This window comes from Molothrus ater, chromosome 2, assembly GCF_012460135.2.
Source record: "Molothrus ater isolate BHLD 08-10-18 breed brown headed cowbird chromosome 2, BPBGC_Mater_1.1, whole genome shotgun sequence".
Taxonomy (NCBI): Eukaryota; Metazoa; Chordata; class Aves; order Passeriformes; family Icteridae; genus Molothrus; species Molothrus ater.
In genome coordinates, this window is record NC_050479.2 from 86,215,060 (window position 1) to 86,232,668 (window position 17,609).

The 17,609-nt window shown below is 42.9% G+C and overlaps 1 protein-coding gene across 1 annotated transcript in view; it reads left to right on the forward strand.

Annotated features, from left to right (window-relative positions):
* The window catches only part of PAK1 (p21 (RAC1) activated kinase 1), a 76,689-nt gene that overhangs the window by 35,667 nt on the left and 23,413 nt on the right, over positions 1–17,609 (forward strand). Inside the window, exons 3-7 of the mRNA XM_036385128.2 lie at positions 7,712–7,922; positions 12,672–12,763; positions 14,220–14,367; positions 15,502–15,539; positions 17,435–17,551. Of these exons, the coding sequence (XP_036241021.1) occupies positions 7,733–7,922; positions 12,672–12,763; positions 14,220–14,367; positions 15,502–15,539; positions 17,435–17,551 (585 nt within the window). The 5' untranslated portion in view covers positions 7,712–7,732. The remainder of the gene's footprint in view (positions 1–7,711; positions 7,923–12,671; positions 12,764–14,219; positions 14,368–15,501; positions 15,540–17,434; positions 17,552–17,609) is intronic.

Below are 17,609 nucleotides of genomic sequence, written 5' to 3' on the forward strand. Positions count from 1 at the left end.
TCCTTGCAGGTCTCTGTGTCTCAGTGTTTCTTCACTTGAGAAAAAAACTCAGCTTTTCCAGGTTAATGTAAACTTTCATCTATTTATGTCCTGTGGCTTTTTGCTAACCACTGCATTGCAGTGTCCTCTGTGCCTGTGGGATGTCGTTGACTTGATCTGAAAATGTTCTCATTTTCTTATATGTTTCTTACCCCCACCCCCATTGCTAAGTGACAGATCTCTGGATTTAAAAAGGTGCAGTTTTTGCAAATGCTAACATGTATTTAAAGTGCGGATACATTGCACTGGGAATTATTCCACATTAGGAGATAGCAGGGCTTAATTCTGAGCCCTGTGTCCCATGTCCATCTTCCTGCATTGGAAACTTTTGAATGGAATAATGATTAATGATTCAGCTGCTCTCAGTTGCTGTTGCTGCTAATGTGTAGTTAGGACTCTGAGCAAAGTAACTTAGGCAGGAGTAGTGGGGGTGGTTTTAACTGTGTGCATTAATATATTCTCTTTTTGCTGCTTCTAGTAATTTCCTCTGGAGCACAGATTTCCTCCAGGAAACCTGCTTATATGGGTTTTGGATATGCTTTAACATAAGAGGCCTTTATTTTTCCCACCCTGCTTAGCAAGCTCTGACTCCAGCAACTACTTTGACTTGTGTGGTTGAAGCCCTGCCCTCCTGTGAGCAAAAGCAGAACCAGAGCCAAGGCTGCTCTGTGCTGTGCTGGAAAAGGGAGCCTGTCCTGACATCTGCAACAGCCAACTTGCTTGTTCAGGCATGTAGGGGGAGGGGAGGCAGCACTTCTGGAGATGAGGAAATAAGGAGGATGATTTGTGGGCTGAGAACTTTTAAAAATTATACTCTTGGTTCTTTCTGTTGCAGCTTGGATTTTATTTTTTTTTCCTCCTTGAATATGGATGCAATTTATTTCTCTTGGGCTGTTTAAAAGCACTGTTAGGAGTAGGTAAATGCTTGATGAAAATGAGGAGGCTGCTGCCCACGGATGGGATCAGGCAGAGCTGATCTCTGCAGTTCTCCAAGTTCGAGTACTGGAGCACAATTAAGGGGAGTTCATCACGTGTTCCAGGTACTTGGGCATAGCTGGCATTGATTGTGAAGTGGTTATTGTTTGACACAGCCATTTATTTGTGCAACAGCTGAAGCCAAGTCTAAACACGGCAATTTAAGCTGGCATTGCCTCTCTGTGGTTTTGGATTCAAGCCTAATGTGGTGAAAAGGGCTTGACCTGCCTCAGTGCTTCTAAAACCCTCAGTGTGCCTGGGTTACTGTCAGAGTGGTCATGCATGGGCCCACACTGGAAGATGGTGAACATTGGGCTTTGATTCTTTCTAACAAAACAGAAAGAAGCTTCCTTAACTTGAATGAAAGGAGAACTCTGTTGCTAGGAATCGAGTGGTTATAATTAGTCTGTTCTTCTTTAGAAGCGTATCTGTGCAGTAGGATGGGTTAGCATGGATATCTGCCCAGGGAGAGATTTTGCAGCTCTCCTGCCCACTACAGGGATGTCCACGTCCTCCTGCAAAATCTGGGCTAGGGAATCCCACCTTGCATTTAGCCCAAACTGCTGGGATTGAATGAAAAGCTTTTTTTAAAAGGACCGTCCAGACTTTCGGCTTTTAGAATTCCAAGCCATGGGACTGTCCAGCTTTTCCTGTTGAGTTGTAAGTGGTCAGTCATCCTTTATGTCTGGCACTATGGAAATAATGCTGGCAGTGGAGCAAGACTGCAACTGGTAGTTGGCAATCTGCCATGAGAGTGTCTCCCTTTCCCCTCCTCACACCCACCCACCCACCCACTCGTGCTGTGGCAGGGGATGCATTCTCTTCTACGTGTATACTGATGTTGAGAGATTATTCTTTCATTTAGTTTAGCAATTTCATCTGCATCTTTAGGTGTTGGCAGCACCTGCAGGGATCTAACAGGTAAGTTCTAAAAAGACATCAGTAAACATTGCTGTTTTGTAATTATTTATTTGAACTTTATGCAAGCCTGTATTTAGTCTGTTGGGGTTTTTGTGTTGTTTTTTTGTTGTTATTTTTGTTTTGTGTTTGTTGTAGTTTACATGTAAATGCAAGGTCTGGGCTGGTGCTTTGCTGGTCCTTGGCTTTTTTGGTTTAATTGGCACGTTTACATAGAGCTCAGATGTGCAGTAACTGGTTGGGGAGACAGCTCCATGCTAGGGTTTCTGAGGGTTTTTTAATCACCTCTAAATGCGGTGATCGGTCTTTCCTCCCTCAGAGTGTGTTGCAGCTGCCTTTTTTGTGACAGCATGTGTTCCTGGTCCCATCTGCTGCTGGGTGGAGGAAGAAGACACCTCTTGCCTCTTTTTCAGGTGGAAGGCGTGGGGTGCCTTTCCTTCAGCGTGAGACTGGTGTTTGAGACTTAGTCCCACGTAAAGTAATAAAAAACGAATGACTGTCTTCATCCTGTGTGGAAACCCAGCTGGTAAACTCTGATGTTACTTTTTGTGCTGGGATTTGCATGGAAGCGTGACAGACAGGGAGAGAATCTGCTGCTTGCAATGTGTTTGAACAGAGCAGGGCACAGCCTGTGCTCTTTCTCACCAGGGCAGTGTGAGGGGGAAGGAGGTGATTCTAACTGTGTGTGCTCACAAGCAATTTCTAGCCATGGGGTGGAAGGATGCAGGGATACTGGTGCAGAGGTAAAACACTTGTTCTGATAAGGATCAATTCAATTAAAGGTTAAAACTCTCTCTTTTTTTTTTTTTGTTTGTGAGCAAGACACTCTTTCCTCACTCTGCCAACAACAGAATACTAGTGTCTTGGAAAAATGGGAGATTTCCTTCTGGTAGTAGGCAGAGAGGAAAGAGCAGTTGCTGAGCATCTTCCTCCTCCCCGTCTTGTTTAATATAGTTTATTCTTCTGTAAGTTGTAGTGAGTAACTTACAGCTACTCTCTTGCCAGACTGCATGAATTATAGATGTCTCTTTTATGAGTTTTCATGTTGACTCCTGCAATTAGTATGCATTGGACGTAGTTATCTGTATGGCATCTACTGTAGCGTAGGTTTCAGCCTTTCTGACTTTTTAATTGCTTTCTGTTTTAGCAATCAGTCATCTGTCTGTCTTGCTAAAGAATGCAAAGAGAACACAAGCAGCTTGATGGAAACCTAGAGTTCAGCATGGAGCAGCAGGTTTGAAATGATGTGCTTAAGTTAAGTGGAAGGAAAAATTACATACATAGAGGGTCTTTGTTCTCTCTTTTTTTCTGCTTGTGTATGTGCTAGAGTAGGGTCAGAATGTCCCACCTACTTTTGGGTCCCACTCTGCAAGGTGAATGTCTCAGGAGGCTGTGCCTGTACTACAGTTTATGCCTGTAGTTTAGGAATAAACTTCACAATTTCCAAGGCATATAGATGTGGCACTTGAGAGTGGCATTTGGTGGTTAACACCATGGTGCTGAGTTAATGCTCGGACTTGATGATCTTAGGGTCTTTTTCAACCTTAATGATTGTCTTTTGTGTTCTATCGTCTTAACAAAGATCAGCAGACCTGCACGGATCTTTGCATCTGTGAATGTACCCTGAGCTCTTGGATGCCACTCTTGGCACCTGTGGGTGCTGTTTTCTGTTCACTACTTCTGCTTGTGCCATCTGCCTACGTCTGTCTTCTTCCTGTCTGCATAAGTGTTTTGTAGGTGTAAAAGGAGAGTTTGACAGGTTTGCTGTTGGACTCTGTTGAGTCTGGGGCAATGATATGTAGCTAATGGCCTGCAAAAGTTGATTGGAAGAGATAGGGGTGCATTGAAGGCAACCATGACTTGACTACAGCAGTCACAGATTGCAGTATGTAATAAAACTTATCATTATTACTGTGTGCTGAAACAACTCAAACTTTCAGTACTCTCAAATGTCTGCAGAAACAATAGTCCTACATTACAGCTATGCCTTCCCCAGTGGTGTCTGTGGAGTTTGGTTTGAGTGCTGGTATTTTAACATATATAGTAGTTGAGAAGAATTGTGTCTGCAGCTAAAATGTATTCCCCCATCTAACTCTGGTTGAAAAGTTCATGTGCTGTTTCATTGCTTCCACTGTTCACTTAATCACTCCATGGAAACCTAAGATGGATTTCTCAAGGCAGAGTCGTGCTGGTGCGAAGAAGGAAATAACTCAGAGCAGTGATGCTTTGCATTCCTGTTGGAATGGAATGGCTTGTGCCAAGCTGAGTGACTCATTTCAGTGGCCTAGCGCTGATGTTCTGCTGGCTGGGGAAGCGACTGCCTGGTGCTCTGAATTCGGGCAGTGCCTACATGAGGGGGTTTGTTTAAAGCCTGCTTACATGTGAATTGGCAGGAGATTATTTTAGGAAGAAGAGAATTTGCACAGCCAGCTGGGCTGCAGTGGGGGAGACAGCTACCTCTGTAACCACTTGGCCTGGCTCTGGGCTCTCAGCTCTGCCTTGGGTGTAGAATTCTGTCAGGACAGGGTTTCATCTGCCTACTTTGACGCCAATAGAAGTTGAAAGTATAATGATGTTACATTTGACCTCTGTATTGCAGTGGGAGGATTTATTTAAGCAGGTTTTGATTTTCCCTTTAAATATATAGTGGTACAAGGCTTTTGGGAACCCTCCAGTGCAGCTATTACAGGGGGGAACTTCTGTGGAATCAGTCTCTTAGTTTTGTGGATCAAGGGATTTCTCTTACCCCCCCATCTCCAAACAGCTCATGTAACTCCAAACATAAGACTTTGATGAAGAGAAAGGTCTGTGAACTTGAGTGATGCAAGGAAAACGAGAGGGTGTACTATAGGCTTTGCCTACAGCAAAGGTGCAGTTATTAAATAGGTGTGAAACAATAGTGGTTGTAAAACTTCTCAGCAGTTACTTGCTCTTTCAGGGAATAATGTAAGATAAACAAGAGCTTGTACTGCCAGTTTCTATCCCTGTGGTAAAACAGTAATTCACTTGTGCGCTATCCTTTCTGAATGAGGGATTTTGAAAAACTTTCTTATATTGAAGAAACTGAGAGCAGATGTCCCTGGGGTTACACTGGTGGAACTGAGGGGGAGGATGCTTGACATCCAGAGACTTTTCTTATACTCTTTTTTTTGAGGTTTTTCCTTATGTTCTCTTTCTTTCTCCCAACACTAGACCAGCCTCTGCCTGTAATTTGGGGCTTTTTTTATTCTTCCTCTCACTTCTTTTTCTCCAGCCTGGAGCCACATACTGCTCTATTTTGATCTGATGTTGCATCCGTTCCCCAACTTAGTTAACTTTACTCTTTCTCCTGCTTAGTTTTGTGCCTCTGACAGCAGGTATACTGACCTCTCTGCTCAGTGGGAGAGGGACCCAGAAGTGAGTCAGTCTCCATCCCAGCCATGCCTGCAGCTCCAGGAAGTCTGGCTGATGGGGAAATCTTTGGGTGCACCTTTATTCAGACCCCTGCTGGGGGTGAATCAGGCTGTTAGAGCAGCAAATGTGGTGCCTGGGGAGGTCTGTTTGGCAGGCAGAGGGCTGCTAACATTCCTTTTCCTTCTGCTTCCCTGTTTGCAGTGTATTCCTATCACCTTCCTGGCAATTTGCTTTTTCGTGGTTAAATAAGATCAAAGCAGAGAATGCATCTCTTGTAGGACACTGCTGCTTATGTTGTTTCAAATGGTTTAGTTGTGCCACTTCGGTTCCAGCCGCTGACACTAGGATGTGCAAAGCCCATCAGGAAGGGCTCAGTATCTTCATGCTTCACAAGATACATGTGCAGCAGTAGCTGCCAAAATGATCAGTTGGGTTTTAGCTTAGACTTTTTTCCACTGCTTAGGCAGGGAGAGTATTCATTTGCACCAACCAGTTCATGGCTGGCACCCCAGCTGTCACTCTGTTCTGTTCTGTTTTATACCCAAGAATGGCATGAAGCTGAAGTGTGAGTGGTGGGACATGTGCAGGGCACATGTGAGGACACACCCAGACAAGTGCACAGATAATTTCCCCCCACCCCTCCCAAATGCCAAAGCTGTCCCACCATTAAAATCAATCCCCAAATGCTAGTCTGTCATTTAATATTCCTTTGCATAGCTGTATTGGAAGGAGAATGGGGCTAGGGGCAGACCTTTTACAAAGTTCCCTGTGTGTAAAGACTTGCCCAAAGCCTTACAGGCTGTACTACACTGCCAACCCTCCCATTTAAGGGCAGCTGTGAAGGAACTGGGAATCAATCAATGGAAGCAAAGGTGGAGCTGCAGGCCAGCCATGGCTTGGCAGGCAACAGGGAAACTCTGCTCTTGGCAAAATCTGGCACATTGCTGCTGAGTGACTTCTGTGGGCAGTGTTTGCCTGCCTTAGTTCCCCACAGCAGCGAGAGCAGTGTGCTCTGGGTCCAAAGCTTGCCTGTTACACTGAGGATCAGTAGCTTGGCTAAAGAAGACTTTGAAGGCTGGCTGGGTGCTGTGTGGCCATAGGACTGTGGTGTAGTGGTGAGATCTGTTCAGTGTGACTTAGTGTCACACTGAGTCCAGCCTATGGAAAGCACCTCCCTGGCAGTCAGCAGTGATCTGAGCATTGTAACTAAACTTCTTACTTGCAGAGAGCAAACAGCTTCTGACTTTCTGCCACGCTGCAACTTTCCCTGAGTGAAACAACTTCCCTTACTGCCTGTGAAAGTGGTAAAGCTGTTGAATTGCTTTTTCCACCCAAACAGAAATTGTTCCCACTTTGGTCTTTATTCAGCAGTTAACTCCCAACTCACTTTTGAAAGAAAACATAGTGCAGATGAATTCTAGTTTCCAGAAGGATCTTGCTGCAGCCGGGCTGTGCCAGGAGTAATGCTGATCTCATTTGGGTGGAACAAGTTAGCTGTTGCAGAATAATCTATTACCCTGTTCCCAAGCTTCCGTCTTTAAATCTGCACAGCAGGGATTATTTACTTATGGATTTAAGTGTGTGTTGGGGATCTGGTTTCGTTTGACCCTCCCAACAGAACAAAATGCAATCAACTTGCTGGCAGTTGGAGTTGCTCCTGAAGTTTGCAGTTACTGCAGGAAGGCTGGGGCTGGCTTGGCACAATCAAGGGCTGTGACAGTGCATCTGAGGGGGTACAGCTCAGGGTTTTATGGTCACTTCTACTTCTGAACCCACTCAGCAGCTCTTTAGCAAAGGAGCCTGAGCAGCTGCATCAAAACTCTGAGTACAAACTTCATTCTCTGTGTTGTGCTGTGCTGGAGACTGATGCAAACCTTTTGACAGTTTTTAGGAGAACTAGCATGGATCTGAGAGGTATTACAAACTCAGCAACTTGTTGGCTCCTCTCAGGTATCCTTCCTCTTCACTATGCCATATTAACCTTCTCACCCTGACTTCTGCTCCATGGTTTCTTTGAGAATTTGTTGTATCCTGAAATAGGCTTTTCTCAGTGATCAATAATGCAAATGCTCAAACATAGTCTTAATAACAGGAAAAAAAAGACATCTTGGGTAGAATTTATTGTGTTGACACAAATTTTTATGCTGGGTTCATGTTGCTCGTTATCCTTGGAAGAGTTCAAAAAGCCAGTGGGTGTGGCACTTGGGCATATGGTAATGGTGTACATAGGAGTGCTAGGTTAATGGTTGGGCTGAGGTTGCAGGTCCATCTGCAAATACCCTGCTTGTGGTTTACTTGGTAGTGTGTGGTTCTAGTCCACAATAAATAAATAAATAAATAAATAAATAATTATGGCTTCTAACCAGTTTTCTTTCCCAATTCCCAGTAACGGCCTCCCCAGCTGAAGATGTCTAACAATGGAGTTGAAACAGAAGACAAACCACCAGCTCCTCCAATGAGAAATACCAGCACTATGATTGGTTCAGGAAGCAAAGATCCCGGGACTTTAAACCATGGCTCAAAACCTCTGCCTCCCAATCCAGAAGAAAAGAAGAGGAAGGATCGGTTTTACCGATCTATTTTGCCAGGAGACAAAAGTACAGTATTTTATCTCTTCTTATAAATCTTCTGTCTTGTTGTTGCAGGGTACATAAGGTACAGTCTGTAGATATGTTTTTTCTAATGATTAAACCTGTAACATTTAATCCATCTTGCTTTTTTTCACAGGATCATAGAATACTAGAATTATTTGGGTTGGAAGGGACCTTAAAGATCATCTTGTTCCAATTTACTTGTCATAGGCAGGAATAACTTCCATCAGACCAGGTTCCTCAGAGCCTCATCCAGGCTGGCCTTGAACACTTCTAAAGGGCAGCCACAGCTTCTCTGAGCAACCTGTACCTGTGCCTCACCACTCTCACAGTGAGGAACTTCTACCTAATATCTAGTTTAAACATGCCCTCTCTTGTTTTTAATTAATTCACTCTTGTCTTATCACTCCACGCTCTTGTCAAAATCCTTTTGCAGGTCTCTTTTAGGCCCCCTTTCTTGTAGTGGTTTGTTTTTTTTTTTAATTTATTTTGCCTTTCCTATAAATTATGAGAACAGTGTCCCTGAAAATCTGGACTAGCTCTGGGACTAGCTCTGTTACTTCCCAGCCTGACTTGTCCGTAAAAAAAAGGTCTAGAAAATCATAAGGTTTTGTGCCAATTACAAGCTGGCCAATAAAGCTGGCACTGGCAATTGGTGGAGAGCAGAGGGAGGTCTTCTGCTTGTTTTGTTGTTTTAAACAGCAAATAATTTGAGTTATACAAGACTAATATGCAATTTCCTACTAGACCTGTCATATTTTGCCTCATGGCCGTTTACTCTGTTCTAATGTCTGGGTCAGGCATTGTCTACTTGCTTTTAAGAACATTCTGTCACTGAAAATTCTTGCATATTTCTTGTGAACTGAAGGAGTTTTTCATGTTCAAGGGACTGTAACAGATGGAAAAAGAGATAGGAACTGTGAACTGTACATGAAATTCTAATTTTTAGGATGAGGATATTTTAAAAAAACCTCTCTCCTATGAATCTTTTGAAGTGATGCAAAAAAAAAAAAATCTTCATCCCCTAATATGTGCTGGCTTCTTTTTATATCTGACCTATTTTTTTGGAATTCCTCTTCGTAATACATCAGCTTTTTCTGTATTGCAATGGTTTCTAAGTCAAGACTAAATACCTTCAACTCCCCGGCCTTCAGGAGGGAGGCTGCCTCCTAATTTTTATTAGTGAAAAGACTAATTGAAATGATAGCTTCACTAATTTAAATAAGCAAGGTGGTGGATCATTTTCTACAAATTGATTGTGGCATTCATTATTATTATCCTTATCTTATACTTTTGGCATCTTTGGGTTGTTTTACAAATGTGGGGTTTTGAGCCTGCAATCCAGAAACCCGTGAGCTCAGTGTTAAATTTTGCTGGGTCTGGGTTAGAACTTGCCATTATGAATATGAATCCTAAAAAAGCTGCAGGATTTTTGTGTTGACTTACATAAAGGAGAGGAGTTTTTAAATCTCCAGGATGAACTGTTCCAGAGATTAAAGAAATCACCTGAAACTTGTAAAGGAGTAAAAGAAGTAGAACCTGAAATGCTAGTTTGAGTTGGATTATGAAGGAGAACTACGAACAAGGAGAAAAATGAAGGTTTGGGGAAAATCAGCAGACAGACTGTGACTGATCCAAAGCTGCCCATGTTTACTGAAGATGGGCCAACATGGCAGATGCTTCAAGACATGAGAGATTTTTGTTTAGCCAAGCCCAGCAGAGCCTTCTGTTGCAATACACCTGCCCAAACGAGAATGGCTGCTTCTGTCCTCTAATTCCTGTTGAGCAAAAAATTCCTTTAACACTGTCACCTTCACTTCAAATTTGTTGATTTCCATCTTATGAAAACAACTTCTAGTCTCATGATGACAGCTAAATTCCTATTGTGTCTTGCTGCTTAAACGTAGGGAAATTCTTCAGTGTTCACAACACTTCTCTTCAGTTTGTGCCTAAAATGACTCAGGTGTTATTTTTTAGTTTGGCTGAACTAAAAGAGAAGTTGGTTTCCATTCAGTTAGAGGAAAGTAATTTTGAGCAAATCTGTGCTACCCCTGTACATGAGCAGAAGTGTTGTGTAAAGGACACATGGGGCATAAATCCAGGGCCTCATGCATGTTTGCACACTTGCATTGAATATATCCCTTGCCAGGCAGCTCTGAAAGTGTCATGCTCTGCCTGCAAAATTTAGGATGTAATTTGTAGTCCTCATTTCCTCTGACCAAGCCTAAACCACAAATCTGGCATTTAAAAAAACCTGTTGGCTTAATACTGGGTGAGTCCTGCCCAATAGGATGCAGGGCTTGTGTGACTTGTTGCTCTCAGCAGGACTTGTGAATATTTTGAATTTTCTTGGGCTCAGGGGACTCATCAGTGCCTAACTGAGGGTGTCAGTCTGGCTTGAATGGGGCACATTTATCTCCTTTGAACTTTGCTGAGCTCAGCTGCAGCTTCAAACAGAGGCAAGGATTTACCCACGAGGTGACAGTGTGCAGCAAGCAGGAGCCCTTTCCACAGTGACTGGGAGCACTTCAGTCCATGTTAGCAGTGGTGAAGACCTTTGTCATCTCAGTGTGCTTCAGGATGGCCTCACTGCGTGGTCAGACATCATGCTTCATGTTGCAGCTCAAGTTGCCAGAACATTGTAAGAAAAATTTATGGGAGGCTCTTGTAACAGCATTGAAATGGAATGAGAAGGTGATGAGGTGTTTGTGGGAATAAAGCCTTTGGTGGTGGTAGGTCGTCTTAAATATATGATATTATTTTGCTTTTGTATTTTTTTTTAATTAAGATTCTTCAAGTCTTTTAGCTCATTGCAAAGATAATGCAATCACTTTAAAGGGACTTTAGTGTTTAGCCAGACTGGGAGTGCCTTTCTCTTTAGTTCTTTTTCCCTTATACCACCTGGTTACAAAGGCAATTGTATTATTAATGGTTTAATAATGTTTAGGCTTCTAGATCTGTCAGATCTGCCTGAATGTAGAAATTAAAAAAACACCTAAGACTTCTGGATAGCAACTTAATGCCCTTAAGCTTTGTTTAGGAATATGTTCAACTCTGCTGTGGCAGCTGCCCTCGACCACGTGTGGGTGTTCATTGTCTGTGCAGAGCTCTTGTGTAGTGGTGCTGGGCTTCTGGGCTGAGATGGCACTTCAGTCTTTGGCTTGGAAGAGTGGACTGATCCTGTGGGCAGACCTATGGGATATGGTGGCTCTGATGGCACTCCCTGCACCTCTTTGCCTCTCGCTTTCCATCCGGTGCTAGGGTGTGCATCAGCCTCTCTGCTGCAGATGCTCACCATCTGCCAACCAGCAGCTGCTCCTGTCTCCTCCTCGCTCCCTTCTCAGGGATGGCTCCTCCAGCATTGCTCTTTTCCCCTTGGCAGCTCTGTCACTCCTCTGTGACTCAGCTTCCCTCATTCCCTTTGTTTTAAAGAGGCATCAAAAACAATCTGTTCCATCTTCGTGTCCCAAATGGAGCATCTGATCCTTTTCGTTCTCCAAAATTACTCTGTACAACTGTAGCTCTGTAATGATACAGAGAATAGTGCCAGAGCTGGCACTGAAGGAAATGGGATTCAGTCCTTGGGGCCAACCCTGAGCCTCCCTACACAACTAACCACAGTAGTGTCTTAAAGAATTGCTACACTGAGTGTTAGCCTCGCAGGCTTCTCAAATACCTGGGGTTTAGCCTTCATGTTGCCAGAAGTGCACTGGGGAATGTCAGTCACAAAACAAACTCTGTTTGGCTTTGGATAAAAAAGGGGAGCAGCTGGGAAATGTGAGTGGTTTGCTCACCTTCTCCTGGCTCTGCTGATTTTATAACTGCATGCAGCAGCAGAGCCAACTAGAATGTGGTTCTTCCTTAAACTAATCTCAATTTCTTGAATCCAATAATGCTAAAAGGAAGGTGGAGTCTTTAATACATAATGAATATGGATGAACTTATCAATGCATAATGATAATCTTGTTTGAAGACCTCTGTTTAATATTTGCAGGGTGCATCTGCTTTGATGTATTTCCTTCCCTGTTTCTTGGTGACTTCTGCTCCTCACCTGCCAGATTCTGCTATCTTGCTCATGTCTTTAAAGCTGGTTATTAAAACTATCTTTAGTTCATTTTGTGAGCACAAAAAAAAATGAAGTGCTTTTGCTCATAAGATTTCATAGCAGAATCACACATATTTCGGTTTCTTCACAAACTTTTGCGGAAATAGGATGAAGGAAGCAATTTCCAAGCAGTATTTGTAGTTAATTTTGTCCCTGGCTTTTGAATGAGAGGCAAGTATATATATCTGAAAGCACATAACATTGTTTTGTTGGGTTTTTTTAAAGTTGCTTAAAATAACAAATGAAAATGTGTTCAAAACTGACTGGCTTCCACTTTCTGCCACTGTAGAGCTTTTGACTCTGACCTGTGTAAGTTTGAGTGAATATTTTAGGTAAATAGCTCTCATGCTGTTGAGTCTAGATATACTAGTTGATACTTTACATACTGAAAATATCAGATTCCTTCTTTTATGTTTGTCCTGTGCTACAGGACTTTTATTTCTGTTATCCACTCACTGTGGCTGCTCTTAAGTGTGGACTGAAAATTTTTAAACTTTCTGTTTGTTTGCTTCAGATCGAAATCCTATGACTAGCAAAAATGGGAGGGGGGATGATTGTGTAGGTGAAGTAGAAGCTATCGGGGAGATTTTTGATCTTGATGCATGTATGGATTTTTTTTATTGTTGTTTTTGTCTCTTGCAGCCAATAAGAAGAAGAGAAAGAGCGGCCGGAGATCTCCCTCCCGTCAGACTTTGAACACACAATTCATGTGGGGTTTGATGCAGTCACAGGAGAATTCACAGTAAGTGAAGCTGCAGGAAGAGAGAACTGTGTGGTTTAGCTTATTGCTAGGAGGAGCCAGGGCCCATTAATCTTTCATATAGTAATGCTGGAAGGGCCATTTCCATCATCTAGTTTGATCTCATTTGAAACACATCTGCAGAGGTTACCCACTAATTCATGCTGAGAGACTGTCAAACTTGGCACATCCCAGGAGCTCAGGTTGCCAGCAAACTTTTCCTTTCTTGGTTTTTTGGCTGCTGTGGTCAGCTAAGTGTGGTATATCTGTCTTCCCTTCCCTTCTCTTCCCCTCCCTTCCTCCTCTAGAGCTGAAATAAGTCTATAGTATAGCCTCTGTTCCCCAAGTGGGGCTCTGAGAGTTTTCCTTTGGGAGGCACACAGCTGTGTACAGCTACTTAGGACAGAACATGTATGTGCTGCCCTAAGGCTAAATGCCAGATGCTTTTATGTGTGATGGGGTTTTTTTGTTTATTGACATGCTGTAAAATACTGTAAAGACAGAGTTGTATTTCATCATCATCATTGTATTTTCACTTATTTTGGTTATGATATAGTATTTCCTAGCAGCAGAAGTTGTTTGTGAACAAGGTGTTTCTCCCTGTCTGTAATATGCTGCTTTTTCAGGGACTTTATTCCCCTACCCTGAGTCATGTGCTCACATGTGTTTTGCATGGCATCCTCTAGACTTGCCCAGGTTACCCCACCTGTACTAGTGGGCCATTACCTGAGGGGTGCATCCAGCCATCCTTTGAACAAGGGGGATAACTTCATTGCTCATGGATCCCAGTCTCTGCCACTTTGTCCATACAAACTGTTATCCCTGCTGGTGTGGAAGGGCACAAGTCTGGCTGTTTTTCAGGTGTGTTTATCTTTTGGCTGAAATGATGTCCCTATTATGAAATTCTGAACTTCAGATGTGGAGTTAACACCTCTGCTTTCCCAGCTCTGGTTACAGAGGGCACCATACTGCTGTTACCAAAGAACTCTAGTGCTACCAGAAGACCCAAATGGGTGTTGCATGTCCATTGTGCTGGAGGCTATACAGTGCATGTTACTTCTGTAGTCTTTCTTGGGTATACATAAGTACGTGAATACCTGTGCATAAAGGATTCTGTGGTTTGTTTTGGTTTTTTCTTGAGGCTTTTCCCAAAGTGCAGCAATTGGTTCTTCTCCTTTCTGGTTTTTGAATTTTGGTCTGCAAAGGACCTGGGAGTCACCCAGAGACCCAAGAGCAGAGTGACATTTACATGCCCAAGTGTGATTTGTAACACAGGCAGTGGCTAGGGACACACACATTCACCACCTCATTTTCTTTCCTCTCCTCTTCTGTCCTCCTTTCTCCCTACTTCCCTCACAATACTGTGTAACTCCAAAAGCTGGCGCAGAACTGTGGCAGTGGACTTATGTTTTGTGCACGTTAGACCAGCTTTGTGTTACCAAGGTACCTCTTCCCACAGGGAATGCCAGAGCAGTGGGCACGCCTGCTGCAGACTTCCAACATCACCAAGTCAGAGCAGAAGAAGAACCCCCAGGCAGTGCTGGATGTGTTGGAGTTTTACAACTCCAAGAAGATCTCCAACAGCCAGAAGTACATGAGCTTCACAGGTACATGGTGATGGTCTCATGCGGCTGCTTTTTCCAGCTCTCTCTGGTCAGCGCATGTGGGGCTTCTTTTGTTAATGGACAAGTAGGTCTGTCTTTTCAAGGAAAATCTGAATGAGATTCTCTGGCTGCTCAAGCACCCTTCTTCCTTTAAAATGCTCTTCTGTTAATCTGGATGCCCAGCATAGCTGCAAAAGAGGAGGTCAGTCAACTGGCTGAGCCTCCCAAACACATCCTTTTTCTGATGCTCACAGCCACAGCTAGCATCTGGAAGGCAGATCCCAGACTGCTGGGACTGGGTTCCCCCTGATGAAAGTCCCTGGAGAAAACAGGCAGCTAAATTTTGTACCAGTTTCAGTTTGCAGGGTGGGTGTGGGTGTTGCTTTTTGTGTACTTGGGGTGAGTGTCTCTCTGCTCCCATGTGCCATGGTTAAGGAATGGGCCTCAGCTGCCTGGGTGCTTGAAAATTGCTGGCTGGGTTACTCTAAAAGTTGAAGCTGCCAAGGTTTTGTGCCTCTCTCTATGGGTTATCTGCCCTCTGAAGGACATCTCCAACCACCACTCCTTTTCCTTTCAACTGCAACTCCTTTCCTTTCTAAATATTAACCCCTACTTTGGTTCTTTTGGGGGGATAGAACCATGTCAGCAGATCTGGTACTAATTAGGAAGGCTCCAAGCAGGGATAAAAGCACAAATGTTCCCCATATGTGCCTGGATAGTCAAATGAGAAGCCCATCAGTTGACTTGTGGGGTCCTCTCTGCTATTCCAGGAAGTTTAGGTGGCTGAGACTGAACATTTTGCAGTCAGGAGTCAGCTGCCGTGCCTCTGCTGGGGACTTAGTCATTGATAATATTTTGTGTACATGGATGGAGGACAATATTCATTCAGGTTTTGCTCTGGGCAATTCCACCCTCCTGCTGCAGGGATTTGTGACCCCTGCATTTGTCTGCATTCATTTACCCTCTGTTCCTATATCTTCCAGGGTTCAGCTGGTTCTGGGAAGCTGGAGTTAGGGAGCTAAGTTTGGGAGCAGCCTTTTTTCCTCCCTTTTCTAAAGAGAGCTTGTTCCTTGCTCCTCTCCCCACTTTTGCTGCATATATAACTCATTTATAATGGCATAATTATCTGTCTTTCAGATAAATCTGCTGAGGATTACAATTCATCTAATACGTTGGTAAGCTTCACGTTCTGTCTTGGGTTTGGGGATTAAAAAACTTGCAAAAACTAGTTAATTACTTGTAAACTTGTAGTTTGCTTCATGTTTTAAAATCTGAACTATGTATATTTGTATAGCGAGTACATGTTTATAAAACAAGCGTGCTCCTTTCACTTTTTTTTTTTCAACTGGTGGGGAATAAAGCAGATGGAAGTAGGATTTATAGTGAATTAGTGAATGGAAATTAGTGAATTAATTAGTAGGTCTGTTTTCATAGAAGTTGGTCTTTTTCTACACCTAGAATTTGATAACCATTCTGCTGTCAGGTTTTATTTCTCTGTAAACTGTTTTATAACAAAGTTTATTTACTAACCTGTGAGGTCTGCTTTACTAAAGCTAATGTTGATTAACCAGACTAATCTCTAGCAGAACAGGAAATAAAAGGTTCTCTTCCTCTCTACTTGACCTTTACTCAGTTCTTGCCAGGGCAGACACCACTCCTATTTGCTTTGTTAGGAGACATGATAAATTTTTGTTTGTGCCTGTGAGATAGAAGAAACAAAACTTTCAGTTTAAGATGGTTCATAAAACCCCACAATTCCCTCAGCTCTTGTTTTCTCATGGCCATGTCATTACCTAGAATTGGCTTGTTTTTCTCCCTTCCAAAGGCAGCTTATTCAGATCTGATCATTTAGGACTCTGGAAAAAGAAAAGGAAAATGTTTCTGCCATTGTTCATTATTACACATCATTGTATGTCAGTCCTCAGAAGTTTCAATATCTGAGGATTCAATATCTGGATTTTTAAGTAAACACTGACAAAAGCAATAGTTACCAGTCTACTGAGATACCCAATGCCCTCCCTCAGGCCAGTCTTTAATTTTGGGGATATTCAGGAAATTCCCAGTACATAGTTTTTCCTTGTTGTTTTTGACAAGCTTGGTTTTTGTGTTATGTCAAGTGCATTTTGACAATTATTTGTCAGGATGATGATGACTTCAAGTATTTTAGGCTCAGTGAAATACTGTGTTGCTTTCCCCCTCTTTCTGAGGATTTTAATACTTTTCCCCCCACCACGCTTAGGGAGGTGATGATGCACAAACAGAACTGGTCTAGTGGGTTGAGGACCTTACCAAGTTTATTCTAAAATGTTTTTAGTGTAAAGGATGTAATGAACTTCTAATCCAGTGTCACATGGATAAATTTAAAAGTGACTTTCATTCCTAGTCACAGTTTTGCAGAAAATTCCAGATAATTTTTTAACCACTTGAAAAACTGTTTTTAAACAAAATAATTGTTCTTATTTTTCCATAAATTTTTATGGGAAGTAATTTAAAAAGTGATTTGGAAAGATTTTGCCAGATTCTGCTTCCAAAATCTCACATTAATTAATTAGTTCTCAATCACCATACCAGAAGTGATGCTAACCTGACCTCCTAACCTTTGGAGAAACAATCATTAAGAGTTTGATGTGAATTCTAGCATTTAAAGTGTGAAATCTTCATACTGAATGGTCAGAGTTTGAAGCAAGCAAAAAGCCCGAAGAGACAGTATAAATAGGGACAGATATTTCCAAACTTGGGTGTCCCAAAATTTGCTGGTCAGCTGTGTGGGTGTTGGGAAAGCAGTGAGAGAGCCCAGGTCTCCTCAGGTCCTTGGGAAGAGGATTGCTGTCACTTGGGCAGATGAGGAGCTCTGTCTGAACAGTTGTGTCAGGCAGTGTCGGACTGCACATCCATTTCCCATGAAGACCCAGGAACCGTGGGTTTTGAATTTTTCAGACCCTATAACTCACCAGCCCATTCTGATTATTGCTTCAGTGCAATCTCTGTTAGGAGCTTAATCCAATGTTTTGATTTTGTTTATAATGTGTGATTGGGTTTTGATTTTTGCTATTTGTGCAACTCCATGCAGAATGTGAAGGCTGTCTCTGAGACCCCTGCAGTGCCCTCAGTGTCTGAAGATGAGGATGATGAAGACGATGCAGCTCCACCCCCTGTGATAGCTCCACGACCTGAACACACCAAATCTGTGAGCAGAAATTCTTTGTTCAGCCTGCACTGCTGCAATCACAGTCAGGCCTTGGCTG